This window comes from Amia ocellicauda, chromosome 7 (genome assembly GCF_036373705.1).
Source record: "Amia ocellicauda isolate fAmiCal2 chromosome 7, fAmiCal2.hap1, whole genome shotgun sequence".
Lineage (NCBI taxonomy): Eukaryota > Metazoa > Chordata > Actinopteri > Amiiformes > Amiidae > Amia > Amia ocellicauda.
In genome coordinates, this window is record NC_089856.1 from 46,622,349 (window position 1) to 46,644,689 (window position 22,341).

The 22,341-nt window shown below is 39.9% G+C and overlaps 1 protein-coding gene across 1 annotated transcript in view; it reads right to left on the bottom strand.

Annotated features, from left to right (window-relative positions):
* Nucleotides 1-869: 869 nt before the first annotated feature.
* LOC136753978 (uncharacterized) overlaps nt 870-22,341 on the bottom strand; it is a 28,839-nt gene continuing 7,367 nt past the window's right edge. The window contains exons 4-17 of the mRNA XM_066710356.1: nt 21,796-21,897; nt 21,316-21,454; nt 20,419-20,472; nt 17,608-17,736; nt 17,265-17,339; nt 16,866-16,928; nt 9,194-9,256; nt 8,390-8,452; nt 5,895-5,957; nt 5,044-5,106; nt 4,421-4,498; nt 4,098-4,252; nt 3,847-3,989; nt 870-3,205 (exon numbers count right to left, since the gene is read on the bottom strand). Of these exons, the coding sequence (XP_066566453.1) occupies nt 3,034-3,205; nt 3,847-3,989; nt 4,098-4,252; nt 4,421-4,498; nt 5,044-5,106; nt 5,895-5,957; nt 8,390-8,452; nt 9,194-9,256; nt 16,866-16,928; nt 17,265-17,339; nt 17,608-17,736; nt 20,419-20,472; nt 21,316-21,454; nt 21,796-21,897 (1,362 nt within the window). The 3' untranslated portion in view covers nt 870-3,033. The remainder of the gene's footprint in view (nt 3,206-3,846; nt 3,990-4,097; nt 4,253-4,420; nt 4,499-5,043; nt 5,107-5,894; nt 5,958-8,389; nt 8,453-9,193; nt 9,257-16,865; nt 16,929-17,264; nt 17,340-17,607; nt 17,737-20,418; nt 20,473-21,315; nt 21,455-21,795; nt 21,898-22,341) is intronic.

The following is a 22,341-nucleotide window of genomic DNA, read 5'->3' on the forward strand; positions in this document are numbered from 1 at the left end:
AGCTGGAAGAAGTAATGCATGAGAAAGACCTAGGAGTCTATGTGGACTCCTCACTTTCCCCATTCAAATAATGTGGGGAATCAGTAAAAAAGGCAAACATTGTCAAAAGTGTAGAATTGAGAACAAGGGCAGTAATGTTCAGACTGTACAATGCACTAGTTAGAGCTCATCTGGATACTGTGGACAGTTCTGGGCTCCACACTTCAAGAAAGATATCGCTGCTCTAGAGGCAGTTCAGAGGAGAGCAACCAGACTTATTCCAGGTCTGAAGGGAATGTCCTACTGAGAGACTGAGGAACTGAACCTTTTCAACCTGAAACAGGGTAGACTACGTGGGGACTTGATCCAAGTCTTCAAAATCATGAAAGGCATCGACCACATCAAACCAGAGGAGCTTTTCCAGATCAGCAGGGACCCATGGAAATGGAAATTGGGCTTCAAAGCATTCAAGATGGAAAACAGGTGACAGTTCTTCACACAGAGAGTTATTTCAATCTGAACAAACTCCCAAGTGATGTGACTAAAGAGACAATTTGGGAACATTCAAAAACAGACTGGACAGGATCCTTGGATCACTTAGTTATTAATGAACACCAAACAAGCACGATGGGGCGGGCCAGCCTTCGCTCCCCACGTGCATCAATGAGCCTTGGCCACCCATGACCCTGTTGCCAATTCACCGCTTTTCCTTCCTTGGACCACTTTTGATAGGTACTGACCACTGGAATTTACAACACTGTGACTTCATGGTGTAGTAGACTAATTGAAGGGAGGTATATAAGAGAGAATGGATCCCCCTGCTGGCGCTCTCACTCCAAAACAACAAAGAGACACAGAGAGATAGAGAGCAGAGAGAGACTTCTGTAATTGCTTTATTTAAACACAGTACATCAACCATCACACTATTATACAATCATCACCATAATGATCAAATTACACAAAGAAAAAACAGGCCATTAAAGATTAGAAAAGCAACATTAATACATTTATATGTGCATAATTACTCCAATTACCTAAAAACTATACTATCCTACATTACATTCTTTATATATTTAAGAACAATCCCTGCTTTTCAGCCTGACAAACGACAGCATCCACATCATTCACTGGGTTCATTGTCCACAGTCATTCAGCCAGCAACACTGGATTTAAAAACTCAATACCTCAGTTTAATTTTCCTATTTTTATATATACCTAAATTGGCCTATCCTACCAAGAAACTGGCCAACACTTCTTTGTATGTCTGGTTAAACTATGAGTAATACCATACACAAAATCTTTCTGAGGAAAACCTCAGGACTGGCATCTGTTGCTCCATGGTTAATAGCTGACAGAAAGGCGTTCACTGTGAAGGCCATAGGATGGTACGATAAGAAAACTTGGCTCTGTGGCTGCTCTACACGGAATACAGTGTCCTGTTTTCCTTGCATAGTGTTCCACTCATCGTTAGCAGGAGATATATGGACTAAGACAGGGGCGAGAGATTTTAAACACTTCAGAACAGGCTAAGAAACAAGAAAGATAAGAACAAACTGAAAAGGTGACCTTCTTTTTTTGTTGGGGACACTAGGGTTAGAAGATAAAGGAAATCCACTGTAGAGCCATTATTAATGTTTTATATAAACTGTATTATGTTTTATATTGATAATAATATGCAGAATGAGCAAAGTAGATTGATCAAGCTAGAAACAGGCAGTTGTTTAAGGGCCTATCCTCTGGACATTCTCCTTTCCACTTTGACTTCTGTTTACTATGATAAGAGAAATGGGTTTGTCCGAATGTATCACCTATGGGTTTTTCCGTTTGTGGATTTCCTGTTTCTCCTCTCAAAGCTAAAGATGTTACCTCATTGTTAAGAAAACCACAAGATCGTACAGTTTGTATGCTGTAACAGGACCAGGCACCTGCTTCCATGATAACCCCCCTCCTCAGGAAGACCACCATAAACATTCAGAAACCTGATCTCAAGACAACACTTTGCCAAACCAATGACAGACCCTGGCCACAGACCCACGTCTTGCAATGTATAAAAGGCTGTCCACTTCTGCTGTTCAATAAGTATCTGCTGAGGTAGAGTGCTTCCATGTGGGGCCCCTTCCAGCCCTGGCATGTTAAATAAATACATTTATCATCTATGCATCCAGACTGGGTTCATCCATCTTTTAAAGTATATAGGCAATCACAGCATTTTGTTACTTCTAGCTGCTAGTTGCAATGGTCTCGCATATGCTATTTACTCTCTATTCTCTTATAGCCTCAAATTCAGTCACAGGTGACTCTGCTTGCCTGATTTCCATTTAGTTTTCACGTCATTCTTGAAATAACGTTTTAAAATGGGTAATGATTCAGGGACCAAACCACCAGCACTAATGGTCACAACTTACTAAGACTAAGTCTTCAAATTGTTTCATTTCTATTGCAAAGAGATGGAGCACCTACTGATTTTTTGTAGGTTCCCGGCTTTAGACTGGCTCTTGAGTGCTTGTTTTCTATAGGGACACAGTTTAGTGGTCTGAAGCCGGCTAGGACTTTTTGTAATATGTATAGTGAGCTGTATACATGGGGACTGTGGTTTGTTTTCTGTTTTAAAGCCATTTGTAAAGGCTACTTTTTTCACACCACCACGCATACCCTGAACCCAGTCTTTCTGTCGAATCCCCAAAGACAGTACATGCCACACCCTGGACTGGGATCAAGACATTCAGTAATTCAGTTCAGTATACACTATATACTACTATTTATTTTGTTTTTACTTTATTCTCTAGTTTATTAATCCATTATATAACAGTTATTTGTTTCTTGTTTTGATTTTCTGCAAATGAAAGCACTCCACTGTACACCACAAACTTCAATCACAGCTCAATGAAAATAGATTCCTTATGTAACCTTTCTGTACTGAAACAGAGATGGGGAAATGACAACAGCTGGTAAACCAAGACTTCTATCAATTGTCAATGACTTGATTTGGAAACTTTAGGAGGACATTGCTATGAAATATAGATTTATCTATTATAATGTTTTTGGCTCTTGTCGTTAAGTTGTGCTCACTGCTCTGTGCTCACAGATTGTTTTGTGATTTAAATTGCACGAGTTGTCATACCAAGCATTACATTGCAGACACGCACAATCCTCCCCTGATGGATTTTTCCCATTGTCAGTCCAGTTATCAGGTTCGCTGGGCTGACCGGTTCTCTTGAGCCAGTATCTGAACAGAGACGAGAGAGAACAGGTGTGAAATAAGGCAGCAGAAATTACAATTACAATTACAGAGGTACAATGGATAAACAAATGTAAAGGATAGAGAAATGGGACAGATACAAATCAACCTGAAAGAACAATTGTAGCTCAATAATAAAATAAGGACATAGGATCAGAAATGCAAACCAAGATCAGGAACATTCATACAGGAGCCAATTCTTCACACCAAGAATTCCTGGGACAATGTCTGTAATGGTTTTATAGTTGAGATTGTAATTGTATCAAATTGTTTCATTTGGACTGGAGATGGGCTGGTCAAATGCAATGCTTTACTTAAAAAAACAACAACAGCCAAATGTCAATTTGTACTTTTATACATAGAATGCACTTAACCTAAATCACAGACAATAAGTTGATGTTTCAAATCATTATCTCCTTAATAAGGGAAGAGTTGCAACTCCCATGGACCTGAAAATTATAATTTTCCATTTAAGCAAAAAAATGTATAGCTTTAACGTCCCTTCTGCTTTAAAGCAACAGCAGCTGCACAAACACACTCAATGTGTTGTGCCAAACTTTCTACAGGATATTATGCACATTCACAGTGAGGATGTGAGTTTATGTCAGAATACAAAACATTAGCTTTACTCGTTGGTCAGAGGCGTGTTGTCCATCCAGAGCCAGGCTCCTTCCGTCACGGCATCAGTCATCCCGATCCAGTACATTTTATCTTGTGTGTTTCCATTATCACATCCACTGACATTTTTCTGAAGATAATTTGATAAGAATGTCTAAAAAGAAAATTGGGAATGTCAATCAAAACCTTTGTACCAATAGCTCAGTTTAGATGTTAGTTATGTTTTTCTAAATTAGGGAGTTTGAATAAAAGTATTGCCTACCTGCTCCTCCTTACTCTCTATAATGACCAGGTGCCCCCCCTTTCTGACACAGTCATCACGACTGTTAGTCCAATTCATTGAATCAGTGGAGAAGAAGTAGCACGATCCATTGCTGTACACCCAGCCCACAGAACAGACATTACAAACTTTGTTTTCTATGGAATAAGAACAGTGGACAGAATCAATGATCACAGTGTCACATGTAGGAAGACCATACATTCTGAGGATATCTCTTATTGCCATGAGTTTGTGTTCTGTTGTAGCAGTGGGAAAACTCTCACAGCTCTTAACTGTGATTCTTCAGGACATTAAGCCAATCTCACCGGGAGGTTTCTTGACCAGAGCATTATAAACACCAGAAAGGTTGCTGTACGTTGTATTCAGGTCCCTATATCGGTTCTCTGTTGAGACAGAAAATGAAAATGAAAACATAACAAATGCTGTTAGATCATTGATAACTAGACAAAACAAATATAGATAGACCACACTAAACAAAGATTATATCTCAATCATTTCTAAAAACACAATTTAATACCATTGTCTGGTGTGATCTTAAGGGTGCATATTGGGAAGAGTAAGCAGAGTGGACTGATTTCCTTTTTGGGGAGAGAAAGCAATACACTTTTTAACTCAATGGGGATCCCAGTTGGTCCTATAATTCCCACATTCTGGCAGATTGGACAGGCTTTTAATATTAGGCTGCCATTAAACTGAAAGAAGTGACCCTGCTTATTTGCCAATAGTTTGTGCTTGTTTCCTATCCATCACTTCAATTGGAGGGTTTTGATGTCCACAGAACAGCTAAGAACTAGAATGTGCAGGTCCTGGTGAAGCCACACTCCACTAAGGATTATTTCTACACACACACTACACCTTAGCCTTTGTCCTCCTTGCTAATCTGAAAACCATTTCAATGTATGGCCACACACACACAGAGGACTCTTACCAAGAGCGTAATAAGCATCAGAAAGCTTTTGGTTTGTTGTATTCAGGTCCCTATTTTTGTTCTCTGTTGAGAAAGATCATGAAAAGAAGACAAATGCTGTTAGATCATTGATTACTAAACCAGAAAATATAGATAAACTAAACTAAGATTAGCTCTCTGCTGGTGGAAGACAATACATAATGTTTGATTCAGGGTGACAATTAACCAGTCTCACCTGTAGCATTCATATGCAAAGAGAGATTTGTCAAGCTTTGCATTGAGGACTTCATAATCACTAAATGTTTGGGTATCTATTGGCAACCAGACCATGGAAATAATTTCTAAAAGCATAATTTAATACCATGGACTGGTATGATCTTAAGGGTTGGGAAGAAAGAACACAGCTGGAACATAAAGTTCTCAGAACTGCAGATTGGGAAGATTAAGTAGAGGCGACTGATTTCCTTTTCAGGGATTGACAGCAGGAGGTGGCATATCAATACACTTTTTAACTCAATGGGGATCACAGTTGGTCCTATAATTCCCACATTCTGGCAGATTGGACAGGCTTTTAATATTAGGCTGCCATTAAACTGAAAGAAGTGACCATGCTGTCATTTAAATTACCCGTAACAAAGGAATTACTGTACTGTGCTTAATTTCCAATAGTTTGTGCTTGTTTCCTATCCATCACTTCAATTGGAGGGTTTTGATGTCCACAGAACAGCTAAGAACTAGAATGTGCAGGTCCTGGTGAAGCCACACTCCACTAAGGATTATTTCTACACACACACTACACCTTAGCCTTCATCCCCCTTGCTCATCTGAAAACCATTTCAATGTATGGCCACACACACACAGAGGACTCTTACCAAGAGCGTAATAAGCATCAGAAAGCTTTTTGTTCGTTGTATTCAGGTCCCTATTTTTGTTCTCTGTTGAGAAAGATCATGAAAAGAAGACAAATGCTGTTAGATCATTGATTACTAAACCAGAAAATATAGATAAACTAAACTAAGATTAGCTCTCTGCTGGTGGAAGACAATACATAATGTTTGATTCAGGGTGACAATTAACCAGTCTCACCTGTAGCATTCATATGCAAAGAGATTTGTCAAGCTTTGCATTGAGGACTTCATAATCACTAAATGTTTGGGTATCTATTGGCAACCAGACCATGGAAATAATTACTAAAAGCCTAATTTAATACCATGGACTGGTATGATCTTAAGGGTTGGGAAGAAAGAACACAGCTGGAACATAAAGTTATCAGAACTGCAGATTGGGAAGATTAAGTAGAGGCGACTGATTTCCTTTTCAGGGATTGACCGCAGGAGGTGGCATATCAATACACTTTTTAACTCAATGGGGATCACAGTTGGTTCTATAATTCCCACATTCTGGCAGATTGGACAGGCTTTTAATATTAGGCTGCCATTAAACTGAAAGAAGTGACCCTGCTGTCATTTAAATTAGCTGTAACAACATAATTACTGTACTGTGCTTATTTGGCAATAGTTTTTGCCTGTTACCTATCCATCACTTCAATTGGATGGTTTTGAGGAACCTGCAGACCCTGGTGAAGCCACACTCCACTATGAAATATTTCTACACATACGCTACATCCTTGCCTTCCTCTCCCTTGCTCATCTGAACACCATTTCAATGTACGGTACACACACAGAGGACTCTTACCAAGAGCGTAATAAGCATCAGAAAGCTTTTGGTTTGTTGTATTCAGGTCCCTATTTTTGTTCTCTGTTGAGAAAGATCATGAAAAGAAGACAAATACTGTTAGATCATTGATTACTAAACCAGAAAATATAGATAAACTAAACAAAGATTAGCTCTCTGCTGGTGGAAGACAATACATAATGTTTGATTCAGGGTGACAATTAACCAGTCTCACCTGTAGCATTCATATGCAAAGAGATTTGTCAAGCTTTGCATTGAGGACTTCATAATCACTAAATGTTTGGGTATCTATTGGCAACCAGACCATGGAAATAATTACTAAAAGCCTAATTTAATGCCATGGACTGGTATGATCTTAAGGGTTGGGAAGAAAGAACACAGCTGGAACATAAAGTTCTCAGAACTGCAGATTGGGAAGAGTAAGTAGAGGCGACTGATTTCCTTTTCAGGGATTGACAGCAGGAGGTGGCATATCAATACACTTTTTAACTCAATGGGGATCACAGTTGGTCCTATAATTCCCACATTCTGGCAGATTGGACAGGCTTTTAATATTAGGCTGCCATTAAACTGAAAGAAGTGACCATGCTGTCATTTAAATTACCCGTAACAAAGGAATTACTGTACTGTGCTTAATTTCCAATAGTTTGTGCTTGTTTCCTATCCATCACTTCAATTGGAGGGTTTTGATGTCCACAGAACAGCTAAGAACTAGAATGTGCAGGTCCTGGTGAAGCCACACTCCACTAAGGATTATTTCTACACACACACTACACCTTAGCCTTCATCCCCCTTGCTCATCTGAAAACCATTTCAATGTATGGCCACACACACACAGAGGACTCTTACCAAGAGCGTAATAAGCATCAGAAAGCTTTTTGTTCGTTGTATTCAGGTCCCTATTTTTGTTCTCTGTTGAGAAAGATCATGAAAAGAAGACAAATGCTGTTAGATCATTGATTACTAAACCAGAAAATATAGATAAACTAAACTAAGATTAGCTCTCTGCTGGTGGAAGACAATACATAATGTTTGATTCAGGGTGACAATTAACCAGTCTCACCTGTAGCATTCATATGCAAAGAGATTTGTCAAGCTTTGCATTGAGGATTTCATAATCACTAAATGTTTGGGTATCTATTGGCAACCAGACCATGGAAATAATTACTAAAAGCCTAATTTAATACCATGGACTGGTATGATCTTAAGGGTTGGGAAGAAAGAACACAGCTGGAACATAAAGTTATCAGAACTGCAGATTGGGAAGATTAAGTAGAGGCGACTGATTTCCTTTTCAGGGATTGACCGCAGGAGGTGGCATATCAATACACTTTTTAACTCAATGGGGATCACAGTTGGTCCTATAATTCCCACATTCTGGCAGATTGGACAGGCTTTTAATATTAGGCTGCCATTAAACTGAAAGAAGTGACCCTGCTGTCATTTAAATTAGCTGTAACAACATAATTACTGTACTGTGCTTATTTGGCAATAGTTTTTGCCTGTTACCTATCCATCACTTCAATTGGATGGTTTTGAGGAACCTGCAGACCCTGGTGAAGCCACACTCCACTATGAAATATTTCTACACATACGCTACATCCTTGCCTTCCTCTCCCTTGCTCATCTGAACACCATTTCAATGTACGGTACACGCACAGAGGACTCTTACCAAGAGCGTAATAAGCATCAGAAAGCTTTTTGTTCGTTGTATTCAGGTCCCTATTTTTGTTCTCTGTTGAGAAAGATCATGAAAAGAAGACAAATGCTGTTAGATCATTGATTACTAAACCAGACAATATAGATAGACTAAACTAAGATTAGCTCTCTGCTGGTGGAAGACAATACATAATGTTTGATTCAGGGTGACAATTAACCAGTCTCACCTGTAGCATTCATATGCAAAGAGAGATTTGTCAAGCTTTGCATTGAGGACTTCATAATCACTAAATGTTTGGGTATCTGTTGGCAACCAGACCATGGAAAAAATTTCTAAAAGCATAATTTAATGCCATGGACTGGTATGATCTTAAGGGTTGGGAAGAAAGAACACAGCTGGAACATAAAGTTCTCAGAACTGCAGATTGGGAAGAGTAAGCAGAGCCAACTGATTTCCTTTTCAGTGATTGACCGCAGGAGGTGACATATCAATACACTTTTTAACTCAATGGGGATCACAGTTGGTCCTATAATTCCCACATTCTGGCAGATTGGACAGGCTTTTAATATTAGGCTGCCATTAAACTGAAAGAAGTGATCATGCTGTCTTTTAAATTACCTGTAACAACATAATTACTGTACTGTGCTTATTTGCCAATAGTTTTTGCCCGTTACCTATCCATTACTTCAATTGGATGGTTTTGAGGAACCTGCAGACCTTGGTGAAGCCACACTCCACTATGAACTATTTCTACACACACACTATATCCTTGCCTTCTGAACAATGTACGGCCACACACACACAGAGGACTCTTACCAAGAGCGTTATAAGCATCAGAAAGGTTTTTGTTTGTTGTTTGCAGGTCCCTATTTTTGTTCTCTGTTGAGAAAGATCATGAATAGAAGACAAGATCATTGTTAGATCATTGCTAACTAGACCAGAAAAGATAGACAGTCTAAAGATTCTCTCTCTGCTGATGGAAGACAAAACATTATATTTGATTCAAGGTGACAATAAACTTATGGAAGCTTTCTAGTGCCAAAATTAAAAGCAATGCATATGTTGAAATTATCGGTGTTTTGCTTTACAGGATGTTGTGAATTTGTCTGAATTTGTGTTTTAAACCTGCTGAATTGCTTTATAGCATTGTAGTATTTTAATGCCACAATTAAATGTAATAATAAAGCAGCACGATGGTAGTGACTGAATTAAATGCAATACACACATTGCATTGCAGCGTGTCAGTGTTTTTACACGATGGCTCCGCATGAAGAGTGCCAAAATGAAATGCAATTTAGAAGCGGAGACTGGATCAGATTAACATACGGGGGCGGGATTATAGGCGGATGAGCTCGGAGTTGAGCTGATTGGTTTATCGCAGCCCAATGAAACCTCCACAGTCAATCGGTCTCCATCTATTAACATGCAATCAGAATAAAGACGAGTCTGAATCAGTAGCAGAATTAGCTAGCAGAACCAGGACAGTCAGGCCCCAACCAGGCTAGTTTGACTATTAATAATAACAGAATGTCTTATTCTTAATTCTGTTTCACACATTTACCTGAAGTAAACAAACTGGGATTACTTGGAGATGGGGGTCCATGAAGATGAATGTATTGATGACCTTGGAGTGAGAATTGTCTCATCTCTCACCTTGAGGACCCAAGTCCACTGTCCCTTATTGTGAGCAGGATTTGTGGAACATACTACAGCAATAGCTTTGGACACTGATGTATTTAAAGGGAATGTTTTCATCTTATATTATTCAAAAGAATATTTATAAGATTTTCCCAAAGGACAGACTTACATTTTTTTACACTTCAAATAAAAAAAATAAAAAAATAAAACTTTTTTATTTTTTTTCCTTTATTTCATTTATGCAATCATAATTTTGCATTTAAGTTTTTAAATAATGTTAAAATAATGTTTTTTTGCAGATTTTAAACTTTTACTATTTTAATGCTGAATTATAATATGTAATGAATTTTACTGGTTAACAACATTTCAGTTGCACTGCATGGTGGTGGTGGGTTTCCGGTAAACATACTGCTGTAAAAATGTATTTTTTTTTAATCCTTGGTGAACATACTGTTGTAAAAGTAGGGTTTGCTTTAGACCTGACAGTGCTTCTTTTCTCAGATAACCAGGGTTGTATACGCAACCTATCCTTATTTTTAGAATTAGAAGCACTACCCTAGGGGGAGGGGTTACAGTATAGCCAATCCGTCGCAAGGGAGGAAGCAGCAAGCTGGTAAGAGAGCTTGCCCTGAGGCATACCTACTAGAAGCTGTACCAACTCTATGATAGAAGCCACAGGTGCCCCTTGGGGCTACATCCAGGCTGCCCAGACACGAAGACCGCAGTCACTTAACTGGGAAGAAATAAAGAATGGTGTATCCACGGGGCAACACGAACCTTGTGCCTACCATAAAGCCTAGTAATAGCGGCCTCCTGCACAACTAGCAAGGCTAGGAGCGGGGCCAATACCAAGACCACACCATATAAGCACAGGGTGCAGTCTCACACCCTGTGTTCAACATACAGCGGGCTAACTAGACTGGATTGCCACTGCTGGATAATTAAATTAATAATGGCACTATATACACAGTGGAGCAACAAGAGTCTGCTCTCTGTTGTCCCGAAGGCCCAACTCGGAGAGTGAGTCCAGGATTATGTTCGCGTGGCTCTGAACCTGCTCCCTGGAGTTCAAAGAGACCAGACAGTCTGGCATGGGGCCAACACTGCGTCCATGCACTTGGAGAAAGTGTGAGGAGCTAGAGACAGGCCGAATAGGAGAACAGCGAAGGCGAAGCAGAGAAACTTCCTATGTGCCTGCGCAATGGGAATGTAAAAGTAGGCATCTTTCAAATCCACCAAGGTGAACCAGTCTCCAGATAGCCTAAGACATGGCATGCAGGGTGAGCATCTTGACATGCAACACCTTGAGGCAGGGTTTCAGGTACCTCAGATCCAAGATGGGGCAGAAACCAACATCTTTCTTGGGCACAAGGAAGTATGGTGAATAGAATCTTGGAAAACGAACAAGATGTGGCAAATGTTCTAAATGAGTATTTCATAGAGGTTTTTACAAAAGAAAAGACAGATAACATGCCACAGGTTAACAATCAGTCCAGTCAAACCCTAAGAGAGATCAGGATAAATGAGGAGGAGGTACTAAAGGGACTAGCAGAATTAAAAACAAACAAATCACCTGGGCCTTCTACCCAAGCTTCTACCCCAGCAATGTGGTAGAAGCTGAAAGTTTGGGAACATTTAAAAATAGACTGGATAGGATCCTTGGATCACTCAGTTATTAATGGACACCAAACGAGCACGATGGGGCGAATGGCCTCCTCTCGCTTGTAAACTTTCTTATGTTCTTATGTTCTTATGAATACCTTGTGTTGCCCTTTCTCAAAGAGAGAGGTGATTTCGATGCAAAGCGCCACAAACTGGACACGGGTCCCCTCACTTGTGTCCACACCACGCCTCTGAAGGGGGGTGGACAGGTCTGGAACTGTAGGGAGTAGCCAGCTGTTATTATTTGGAGCAGCCAGGAGTCCTGGGTGCAGAGGTGCCAATTGGAGAGTTGCTGGGGGGTGTATGGGTGGGCCAGAGGCTGCTGGAGCGCTTCAGGGCCGCGTCGCAGGAGGTGAGGAGTCAGGGGTCTGCGTGGGCCGTACAGGCCTAGTTGCACCACGTCTGCTGTGGGGGGTACCGGGGACAATGGGCATTGTGCTGTTCATAATCAGGAGTGCTCATGGTAGTAAAACCACCAGCTGAAGCTGGGCTTAACACACCAGAACCACCACACGGATGAGTGAGCACAGCAGAGCTCAATCCAGTAAACTGGAAGAGTGAGACCTCCTATAGCTGCAGCTGCGGGCTATAGTGCGGGTGCAAGTCGGCGGAGGAGCCCTTCTCGCGGGCGAGGTCTCTTATGACAGACCAAGGCTTAGGCCAGACTGTCGGCCTCATCTATTACTGCCGCTGCGTGCGCTCTGACTGTGGAGGAAAAAGTCCTGTAGACAAAAACCAACACAGCGAACTAGCATGAATTATATTAATAATAATATTAATATTAAAATACTAGTAAAAGCCGAGATGAACCGAGGCACTGACCGACTTCCATGATGCAGGCGGAACAAAACAGCGTGGCTAATTAAAATAAAATTAAAATAGCATAACACACAACTGTAGCGCATCGGTGGGTGGATGGTATTATTTGTAATACCAGCTATCGTGTTACCTTTTTTATTGATATTGGTTGCCCATGACTGTATATAATAATTACAATGGGAGAAGTGTTAAGTAGAAGGTGAACTTTATTCCTCCAACTCAGCGCTAGGTAGCACATTACAACTTCCACAATCATCGCAGGAATAATACATCCCTGCCTAACTGGACTATACTAATTGTGTAGGGAGTTAAGGACTGTACCACTTTGTATGCATCATACAGCTCCATATACTACACCCCCCTTCTTAACAAACACAAGATACAGGCTCTGTAATTAACATTTGCCTTGTCTTACAATAGTTAGACAGTTAATGCATAACATAACTGTTCTCAATCTTTACTGTAGGTTAAGGTCAGAGGTTACCAGCACATGACCTTCGTTGGAGTGCAGACTTTACCTCTGCCTCAATTCAAGATGTAGTCTTGTAGCCTTGAAGGGATTCTGGTAGAGCGTCCCACTCTAGTGCAGTAACTATCGTGTCCGTCAGTCATGGAAGTGTCAGCGTTCCTGTCCCCCATCAGAACCTCATCATGCACAATTGTTCCACTGTTGTCCACCACAGGCAACCCGTCATCACCAGAGTTACCCAGTGTCACTTCTGTTGCTGTGTCCTCCTGGTGGCTGGTCCTGTCCCTTCGCAAATGCTTCCTGTTCCTCACAGGACATCCTCAAAACCTCTGGATACTTAGAGAAATAATCCACTATGAGCAGATAGGAGTGCCCTCCAAACTAAAAAATATCTGCAGCCAGTTTCATTCATGGGACATCTGGTACTGGGTGTGGATGCAGAGGCTCTTTGTGGTTACTTGGCAACTGTTGTTGGCAGGGGGTGCAGGACTCGACCATCATGTGCACATCTTTGGTCATGCCTGGCCAGTACATGACTGCCCTAGCATGTGCCAGAGACCTCTGATGAGCTGTGTGGAGTCTTTTGAGCATTTCAGCTCTGAGATCTTTTGGAATGATAAGACACTTGTTTACCATCACAAGGTCATCTTCAATATATACATTGTGTCTGATTGGCCAGTAGGACTGAATTCTATGTGGTATCTGCTTCCGTCTATCAGGCCACCCCTTATTGTGCATGTCTTTTAACGTTTACATGTCACAGTCCGTGCTTGTGGCTCGTTTCAGCATTTGCAGTATGTCTCCCTCTATTGTCTCAAGCTCATCTACTGCATAAATTACTTTTTCATCATCGCTAACCACGATGTCAGGTACCGCTCTGGACAGAGCATCGGCTATTAGCATGTCTTTTCCTGGAGTGTACACAATCTGTATGTCATACTTCTGGATCTGAAGCAGCATTTGTTGGAGTCGCGCAGGTGCTTTCCCTATGGGTTTATTTATAATAGCTTCCAAAGGCTTGTGGTCTGACTGGACCCTCACAGGGACCCCATACACGTACTGGTGGAACTTTTTAAGTGCATAAACTATGGCCAGGAGCTCTTTCTCTATCTGAGCATAATTCTGCTCTGCCACAGACAGTGATCTGGATGCATATGTGATGGGTCTGTTTCCCTGTAAAAGACAAGCTCCTAATCCATCTTTTGATGCATCTGCCTGTATTTCTACTTGTTCCTTTGGGTCATAAAACCTTAGTACAGGTGCCATGGAGATTGCCAACTTCAGCTTCTCTAGTGCTGTCTGTTGTTCTGGGTGCCACTGCCACATAGTGTCCTTCCTAAGCAATAACCTGAGTGGTGCAGTTAGGCTTGCTTCATTGGGAATGTATTGAGCTAAGTATCTGGTCATGCCCAATAACCTCTATAAAGCCTTCTTGTCACTAGGAGCAGGCATCTGCGTGATCGCTTCTATCTTGGAGTTGTCTGGCTTGACCCCATCTGCACTTATGATGTGCCCAATGTACTTTACCTCCCTCACCATGTACTGTATTTTGTCTCTATTGAATTTCACATTTAAGTGCAAGGCTCTGTCCATGACCCGTTTCAGTATTTCATCATGCTCTTCTTTAGTCTCTGCAGCTATGATCATGTCATCAGCAATCACATAAACTCCATTGATATCGCCAAAGTTTTCTGAATTTGTCTGTTGGAAGACCTCACTGGCTGATTTTATACCAAATGGAAGTCTGTGGAATTTGTACCTTCCCCACGGGGTATTACATATGCACAGTTCAGCAGATTCATTGTCTAATTTTATCTGCCAGTACCGATCTTTCTCATCCAGAATTGTGAATATCTTTTTCCCAGCGAGGTTGCATTGTATATCTTCAGGCATGGGAATGCAGAAGTGTTGCCTCTTAATGGCTTTATTTAGATCTCGTGGGTCCAAGCAAACCCTGAGCGTACCATTTATTTTTTCTGTAATCACAAGACTGTTGACCCACGCTGTAGGTTTAGTTACTTTGCTAATTACTCCAGTCTGCTCTAGTTGATCCAAGGTCTCTCTCAATTTGTTAGTCAGTGCCCAAAACTGATGTCACTCAAACACAGTATTTCTGCGTGGTGCACAGTAATGCTCGAATGCTTTCAGCACTTCTGCTACCTTTTTATCATCTGGCTCTTCATAGACTATGTTCAGAGTGTTATATATTTCAAGTGAATTCTCACCAATTGTATGTAAGAGGACCGCAATGCGTTTTGCCTCTGATTTTTCATCTAGCCCCGTTACTGTAAAATACAATTTCAACCTTTGTTCCTATTTGCGCCAGTTTTCAGCCAGATTTCCATTCAAAGATAAAGGTGGAGGCGGCGTAAATTGCTCCATGTTTAATTTACTAATAGAGTCCCGAAATAATGATGCCCCGCTTTAATTTGACTCACTGTTTCAGTTGGCAACGTGGTCCAGTAGGCTGCTGGGATCGGTAACGTTGTGTGGTCGTCTTCCGTCTTTTCTTTTCTTTTCCAGGACTCACTCTTCCAAGTTGACTTCTGACACCATATCGTGTTACCTTTTTTATTGATATTTGTTGCCCTTGACTGTATATAATAATTACAATGGGAGAAGTGTTAAGTAGAAGGTGAACTTCATTCCTCCAACACAGCGCTAGGTAGCACATTACAACTTCCACAATCATCGCAGGAATAATACGTCCCTGCCTAACTGGACTATACTAATTGTGTAGGGAGTTAAGGACTCTACCACTTTGTATGCATCATACAGCTCCATATACTACATCCCCCTTCTTAACAAACACAAGCTACAGGCTCTGTAATTAACATTTGCTTTGTCTTACAGTAGTTAGACACTAAACGCATAACAGAACTGTTCTCAATCTTTACTGTAGGTTAAGGTCAGAGGTTACAGAAGCTCTCACCTGTTTTGACGAACCAAGGTGAAGGGCAAAAAGTGGAAGACTTTGTGCAGACGTCACCTTTTATTCAAACAGGAAGTGGAAGGTTATGCCTCGGGCAAGCTCTCGCTGCCTCCTCCCTTGCGACGGTTTGGTTATACTGTAACCCCTCCCTCTTGGGCAGTGGCATTAAAATACTATGATGCTATAAAGTCATTTAGCAGGGTTAAAACACAAAAAAAGCTTGTATTGATCAACAGCGTGTGTAATGCGTTTCATTATGGCACAACAAATTCACAACATCCTGTACAGCAAAACAACGATAGTTTTTCAATTTCAACATTTGCATTGTTTTTAATTTTGGCACTGCAAAGCTTCCATATAAACCTGTAGCATTCATATGTCAAGAGAGATTGTCAAACTTGGTTTTCAGGATCTCATCATCACTCAATATTTTGGCATCTATTGGCAAACAGATCATGGGAATAATTTCTAAAATCAGTGTTTAATACCATTGACAGTGTGATCTTAAGGGTTGGGAAGAAAGAACACAACTGAAACCAAAAGCTCTCAGAAGTGCAGATTGGGAAGAGTTAGGCCGACTGATTTCCTTTTTAATGAGAGACAGCAGGATGTGGTAAAGCAATACACTTTTGAATGCAATGGGGATCCCAGTTGGTCCAATAATTCCCAGGCTTTCAACATTTGGCTGTCATTAAACTGATTTAAGTGACCGTGCTGTCATTTAAATTAGCTGAGAATTACTGTACTGTGCTTAATTGCCAATAGTTTTTGCCTGCTGCCTACCCATCACTTCAGTTGGAGGGTTTTGATGTCCACAAAACAGCAAATATCTCGATCCTGCAGACCCCAGAGAAGCCATACTCTACTATGGATTATTTCTACCCACACACTGAATCTTTGCCTTCCTCCCCCTTGCTCATCTGAACACCTTTTCACTGTACAGCCAAACACACCCAGAGGACTCTTACCCAGAGCATTATAAGCATCAGAAAGGTTTCCGTAAGTCATCTTCAGGTTACTGTATTGGTGCTCTGTTGAGAGAGATAATGATAACAAGACAAATACATCTACAAACCTCCAAATAATAATCCCCTCTGTCTTTGCATTGTTGTTGTATAACTTGAATTTTCTCATCCAGTTTAACACCCTGTTGCCTGAACTGGGTTTGGCAGTACAAGGAACACATATACAGTTACCACTGTAACAAATCAGTAATAAAGGGGTTTAGGTTGGAAGCTCTGTGCTCTTAGATCATTGATAACTAGACAAAACAAAGATAGATAGACAAGACTAAACAAAGATTATTTCACTGCTGGTGGAAGACAATACATTATGTTTGATTCAGGATTACAATAATCCAGTCTCACCTGTTGCATTCATATGCAAAGAGAGATTGATGAACTTGGATTTCAGGATTTCATAATCACCCCCTTTTTCGGCATCTATTGGCAAACAGAAAAATGGAAATCATTTCTAAAAGCACAATTTAATACCATTGGCTGGTGTGATCTTAAGGGTTGTGAAGAAAGAACACAACTGGAACCAAATGCTCTCAGAACTGAACTGAGCTGATGTCCACAGAACAGCTAACAACGCGAACCTGAAGCCACAATCGACTATGGACTATTTCTACCCACACACTGCACATTTGCATTCCTCCCCCTTGTGCATCTGAACACCATTTCACTGTACATCATCTGTAAAACTTACAATATTTACAACAGACTCCCAGAGCCGTGGTGACAGACAGGACCAGAATGGTCAGGACAACGGTCAACCACTTGTAAGGTGGCGCTTTACCGTTCCCCTTGAGCTCTGGAGTGGGAGCTGCTTTGACTCCTGTAGAGAAAGAGAACACAGGGGGGATGAATGGGTGACAATGGTTACCCCTTCTGTAATGGATGGGAAATTTTGGGGCCGATGTAAGGAGATGACGGCTGTCCTGAAGGGAAAGTGGACATGTACTTCGAGATACAAGAAAAAATCAGCACTACCACCTCAACCACTTAAGATCCTTAAGAACTATTGATGAAATATATGTTTTTTCATCAACATGGTAAGAAATAATCCTGCTGGATTAAGACTTATGTTGTAATGTATTTAAAGCTGGTAAATTTTAGAAAGTTCTACCAGAAGATTAAAGGGGGGGTTGAAATCTGGAAGAAGGTCAAGACTTATTTTTTCTTATTTTTAACACATTCAGTTATTGTCACGTTTAATACTTTGGCATTGTATTGTCACAAAATATATATGTGTGGTCTGTTTTTTCTCACGTGCGAATTTGATTTGTAAACACCTAAACTGATATGACACTTACCTCAAATGATTGATCACATTCAATTTGTCTCGATTGGGCTTCTGTCCATTTTTTTCCATAATTATATTCACAGTTTAAAAAGAGGAGCAACTCGGTTTGGAAGGGAGCTGGTGATGTGAGAGCAGATTGCCCTGAGCAGCCATGGACTTGGCTAAACGGACCAAAAGGAAACCAAAGGCAGAGGGCAATATGAATGAAGAGGACAGAATTTGTTTTTAGTAAATGGCACAACTGTTTTCTTTTTGTTTTATTATGTTTGTTTTTAACTTCCCTTATTGAAGGCTTTAATATTGTTTGCTTGGAATATTTTAAAGTTTTCTCCAATATTGTTGAACTGATATTAATCCGTCAATCCCTCTCCCTGCGAAGAACACCGAAAACAGTGCGGGAGAGAATAGTTAAGACTCATTCCAGCTTTCAGTCTTGGGGAAGAGTTGCAAGGCTTATTTTTTTTACTGTTAAAGACTGTTATTTTGTTACTTTCTCTATGTAAAGTTTTGCTTGTTTCTTTTTTGTTTCACTGTATATTTTGTTTCATAGACACTATTATTGCTGTCTGTGTTTATAATACTCTTTTGGGGGTCTATTTGTCTTGGGCTGTCATCCCCATTGGCTCCCCTCGACCACACTGCTTCTTGTCTAGATTTTTTTTATCTTTGATAACATTTCTTTTAAAACTCTCAAATATTTGATACTATGGTGTTTTATGAGGATTACCAAATCTAGGGATTTATAAATTGAGGACCTTACCTCACTAAAGGTGGTGTAGTCAAGAACTGTCAACACAATTTCTAAGGGCTATTGTCTGTGGCATTATATAATATGTATATTTCTTGATGGTGACTTTTCTGTAGAGTTATACTATGAAACCATGGAGGTATTCTATTCCTCATTAAATTGAGCTGCAGAAGCATGAGATTATTCAGTGAGTGCTATTGTTTTATCTGGTGATATGAGTTTGATCTTTACACAGAGTCCTTCCAAGGTTGAGAGAGGTATCAATCCGGTAATTTAATTTTAATAGGTAATTTATTTTCTTGTACTTCTGCATTTTTCTGCCAACACATTCACTACTGTGCCAAAGGATCCCTACTTTTAACTGAAAGAGACAAGGCGTGCCTTTTTTTTTTCAGCTGTGTTTTTGTTCTAGATACCGCCCACTAGCTTTGATTGACTGAGTGGGTTTTGTCTCCTTGAAAAATAAATACAGGAGACACTTTAAAATGTAAAAGCACACTAAGAAATGTAAATAGAAAAGCAGCTAATGGGGAAATAAATCAATGTTTAAATAAATACAGGAATAAATGAATTAATTAGTAAATGTAAAAATAAATAAATGAATACATAAATAAATGTTGAAATAAATCCATAAATAAATTGGTAAATGTTCTTGTATTTATTTAATTTGACATTTATCTATTTATTCATGTATTTATTCCTCTATGCATTTAAATATTTATTGATTTATTATTTTCTTAGTCATGCAGAGACATAATTTTTCTTAACCGTTTTCTATTTTTCTGTTGTACATTTTGTTGTGGTTGTTGATCTAAGTCGTTTTATTTACAAATTTTTTAGGATATTAATTTGTTGCTTGATAAAGAACTCTGGCTGGATATTACGTAATTTAATAAAGTAACTTCATTTGTTCCCTGTCCATGTGTCTATTATCTGAATATTTAAATCTGAGTAACAACTGATTTTATAATTTGTTATGATTATGGTAATGTATTGCTACTGCAACCCCTTATCAGAAGGTAATGGAATGACTTGCAAATCACCAAGCTATAGTAGGCCTAGAATTAGCCGAACTATACTTTCCCCCACTGATGTGCTCCCGAATAAACTGTAGTCCCTTAAGATCAACGATTTTCATGTATAAATGGACATCCAAAGAATACATTTTATAATGCGAGACATTCACATATATATGTGACTAAGTCTCAGTTATGAATACTGAATACTGAACACTGAAACTGAAAGTCAGGAAACGGGGATCGTGTAAGAGACTTCCCTTTCTTTTTGACTACTCTACTGAGGGGAAATATTTTTTAAATTATTTTCAATCTTTACTTCTACTTTTAGATGTTATTTTATTGTCATGGGGGAAATTAGGTTTGGTCTATTATGCAAAATCTCTCCTGATTGTATTATTCTTTGTGTGAGTTCCTGTGTGTGATCATCCCAGGCTGACAGCGTCTTACCTGGGTTGCTGGAGCGGAGAGACTTGTCTGCCTGCCCCTTTGCTGCGCCTGAGCCTACATCCAGAGACACAGAGAGAACATGTGAACTAAGAGGCGACCCGACAAGTACCTGTCCTTAGGGAAGCTGTTGTGTACCCTGTTTAAGGTGTCGCTCTTGAGTTGTCTCTCTCACTGTTTTTACAATGGTTGGAGCTCTGTGGAGTGCCCAGCTGGGACAGTGAGTTTTGACTTGGGAAAGAGGAACCGCATCACTCACACTTCCAGTTCCTAAATTGGACTGTGTGTGTTTCAGGGGTATTCTGAGAGACTGGTTGGGTTGAGTTATAGTGTGATGTATTTCTCTTATTGTCTTTACAGAAATGCATTACTCAGAAAAATTAAGATCGTTTAAAAACATCCCAGAGCAAACAGTAAAGTCATGAAGCAGCATGATCTGTTGGGTCTCTCTACCCAGGCTGCACAGACTACAAAGGAAGCAATATATATTAAACATAATTTATGACTGAATTTAAGTCTTTGAGATAGTAAGCAAACTTTACCACCGAATAACATTCTGGGGAGATGCTTGGAATATTACATTCCACAGAAATATAATCAAATTTATGATGTATATATCTAATTTGCTATCAGATTAAATTTCATGCAATTCTGTCACAAACCTGTACAAATACTTGTCAGTGGAAAGGAAACAGAATTTAAAAACTACCCTAAGGGGACAGTGATGTATATTGAACCGATTGAATGAAATATTAGCTTAAATAAGTTGTCCTTGCAGTTTAACATTAAAGGAGTGAGTTACCAATAAACCCTCTATGACATCCCTTCAAAGATGCAATGACACAGGATTTTCAGAAGGATGCCACTGACAATGAAAATTAGAAAACCAAGAAATCTCACCATTTTCAGCTGCCGTTGCCCCCGATGACGCAAATCTGACAGTAGCGTAAACAACCTCGTCTGACATCCTTCTGGGGTGTCTGCTCAGGAAGATCAGACTGCGTATCTGCACTGGAACACTAAGGTCTACTGTAGGACTCTAGTAAGAGAGCAAAAGAGGGAACAAGAAAGAGAAGTACTAAAAAAGGGCTGTACTCTTTTTAATTTGGAGAACTTTGTGAAGAGGGAATTATCAGATGCCACACTTATATATCTACTGTATATGCAGTGGCTTGCAAATGTTTTCACCCACCTACCACACATTTCACATTTTGTTAAAAATAATATAAAACATTTATATAAATGAACTAATGATCAAACTCAACACTGGTATGTGTTACAGAGGCTGAATGTCACCCAAACCTGCAAAGAATACAACTTGAAATGTACCTTTGTATTTTAAAAATATAGATTATAACATGTTGGGCCTTGCAGATACACCTCTTTGTGTGCCAGGTTCTGCAGGTGGCCATGCCAGTCACTGAAGCGCACCATCACCGATATCAGTTCCCTGGTGTTCTCCAGCTTGATGAAGATTTTGGTCTGAGGGCCATGAGCCAGCAGTCTCTAGATGGCCCTGCGGATACTAAGGAGCCTGTTATTTTTATTATTATTATTATTATTATTATTTTTATTTTTATTTCTTGGCAGACGCCCTTATCCAGGGCGACTTACAACATAAGTGCAAACGAAGTGCAAAAATACAGTGAAGTACAAGGCATCAATCATTACAAATTCAATTTAGCTAAAACAGCAATTCAAAATAATACATTTTACAAATTCCAATTTACAATTTACACAAGTACAGTAAGTGACTTCCTACATCCTGGACGGTGAAAGCGAAGTGCTGTCAAGATGTAGGGTTACAGACTAGGGCTACGGGAAAGGGAGCAAGGAGGAAAACAATCAAAAACGCGAGAAGCATAATGAAAACTGTGACGTGCTATCTAGCAGGAATAGAGGACTAATATTACAAGTACTGTCTGA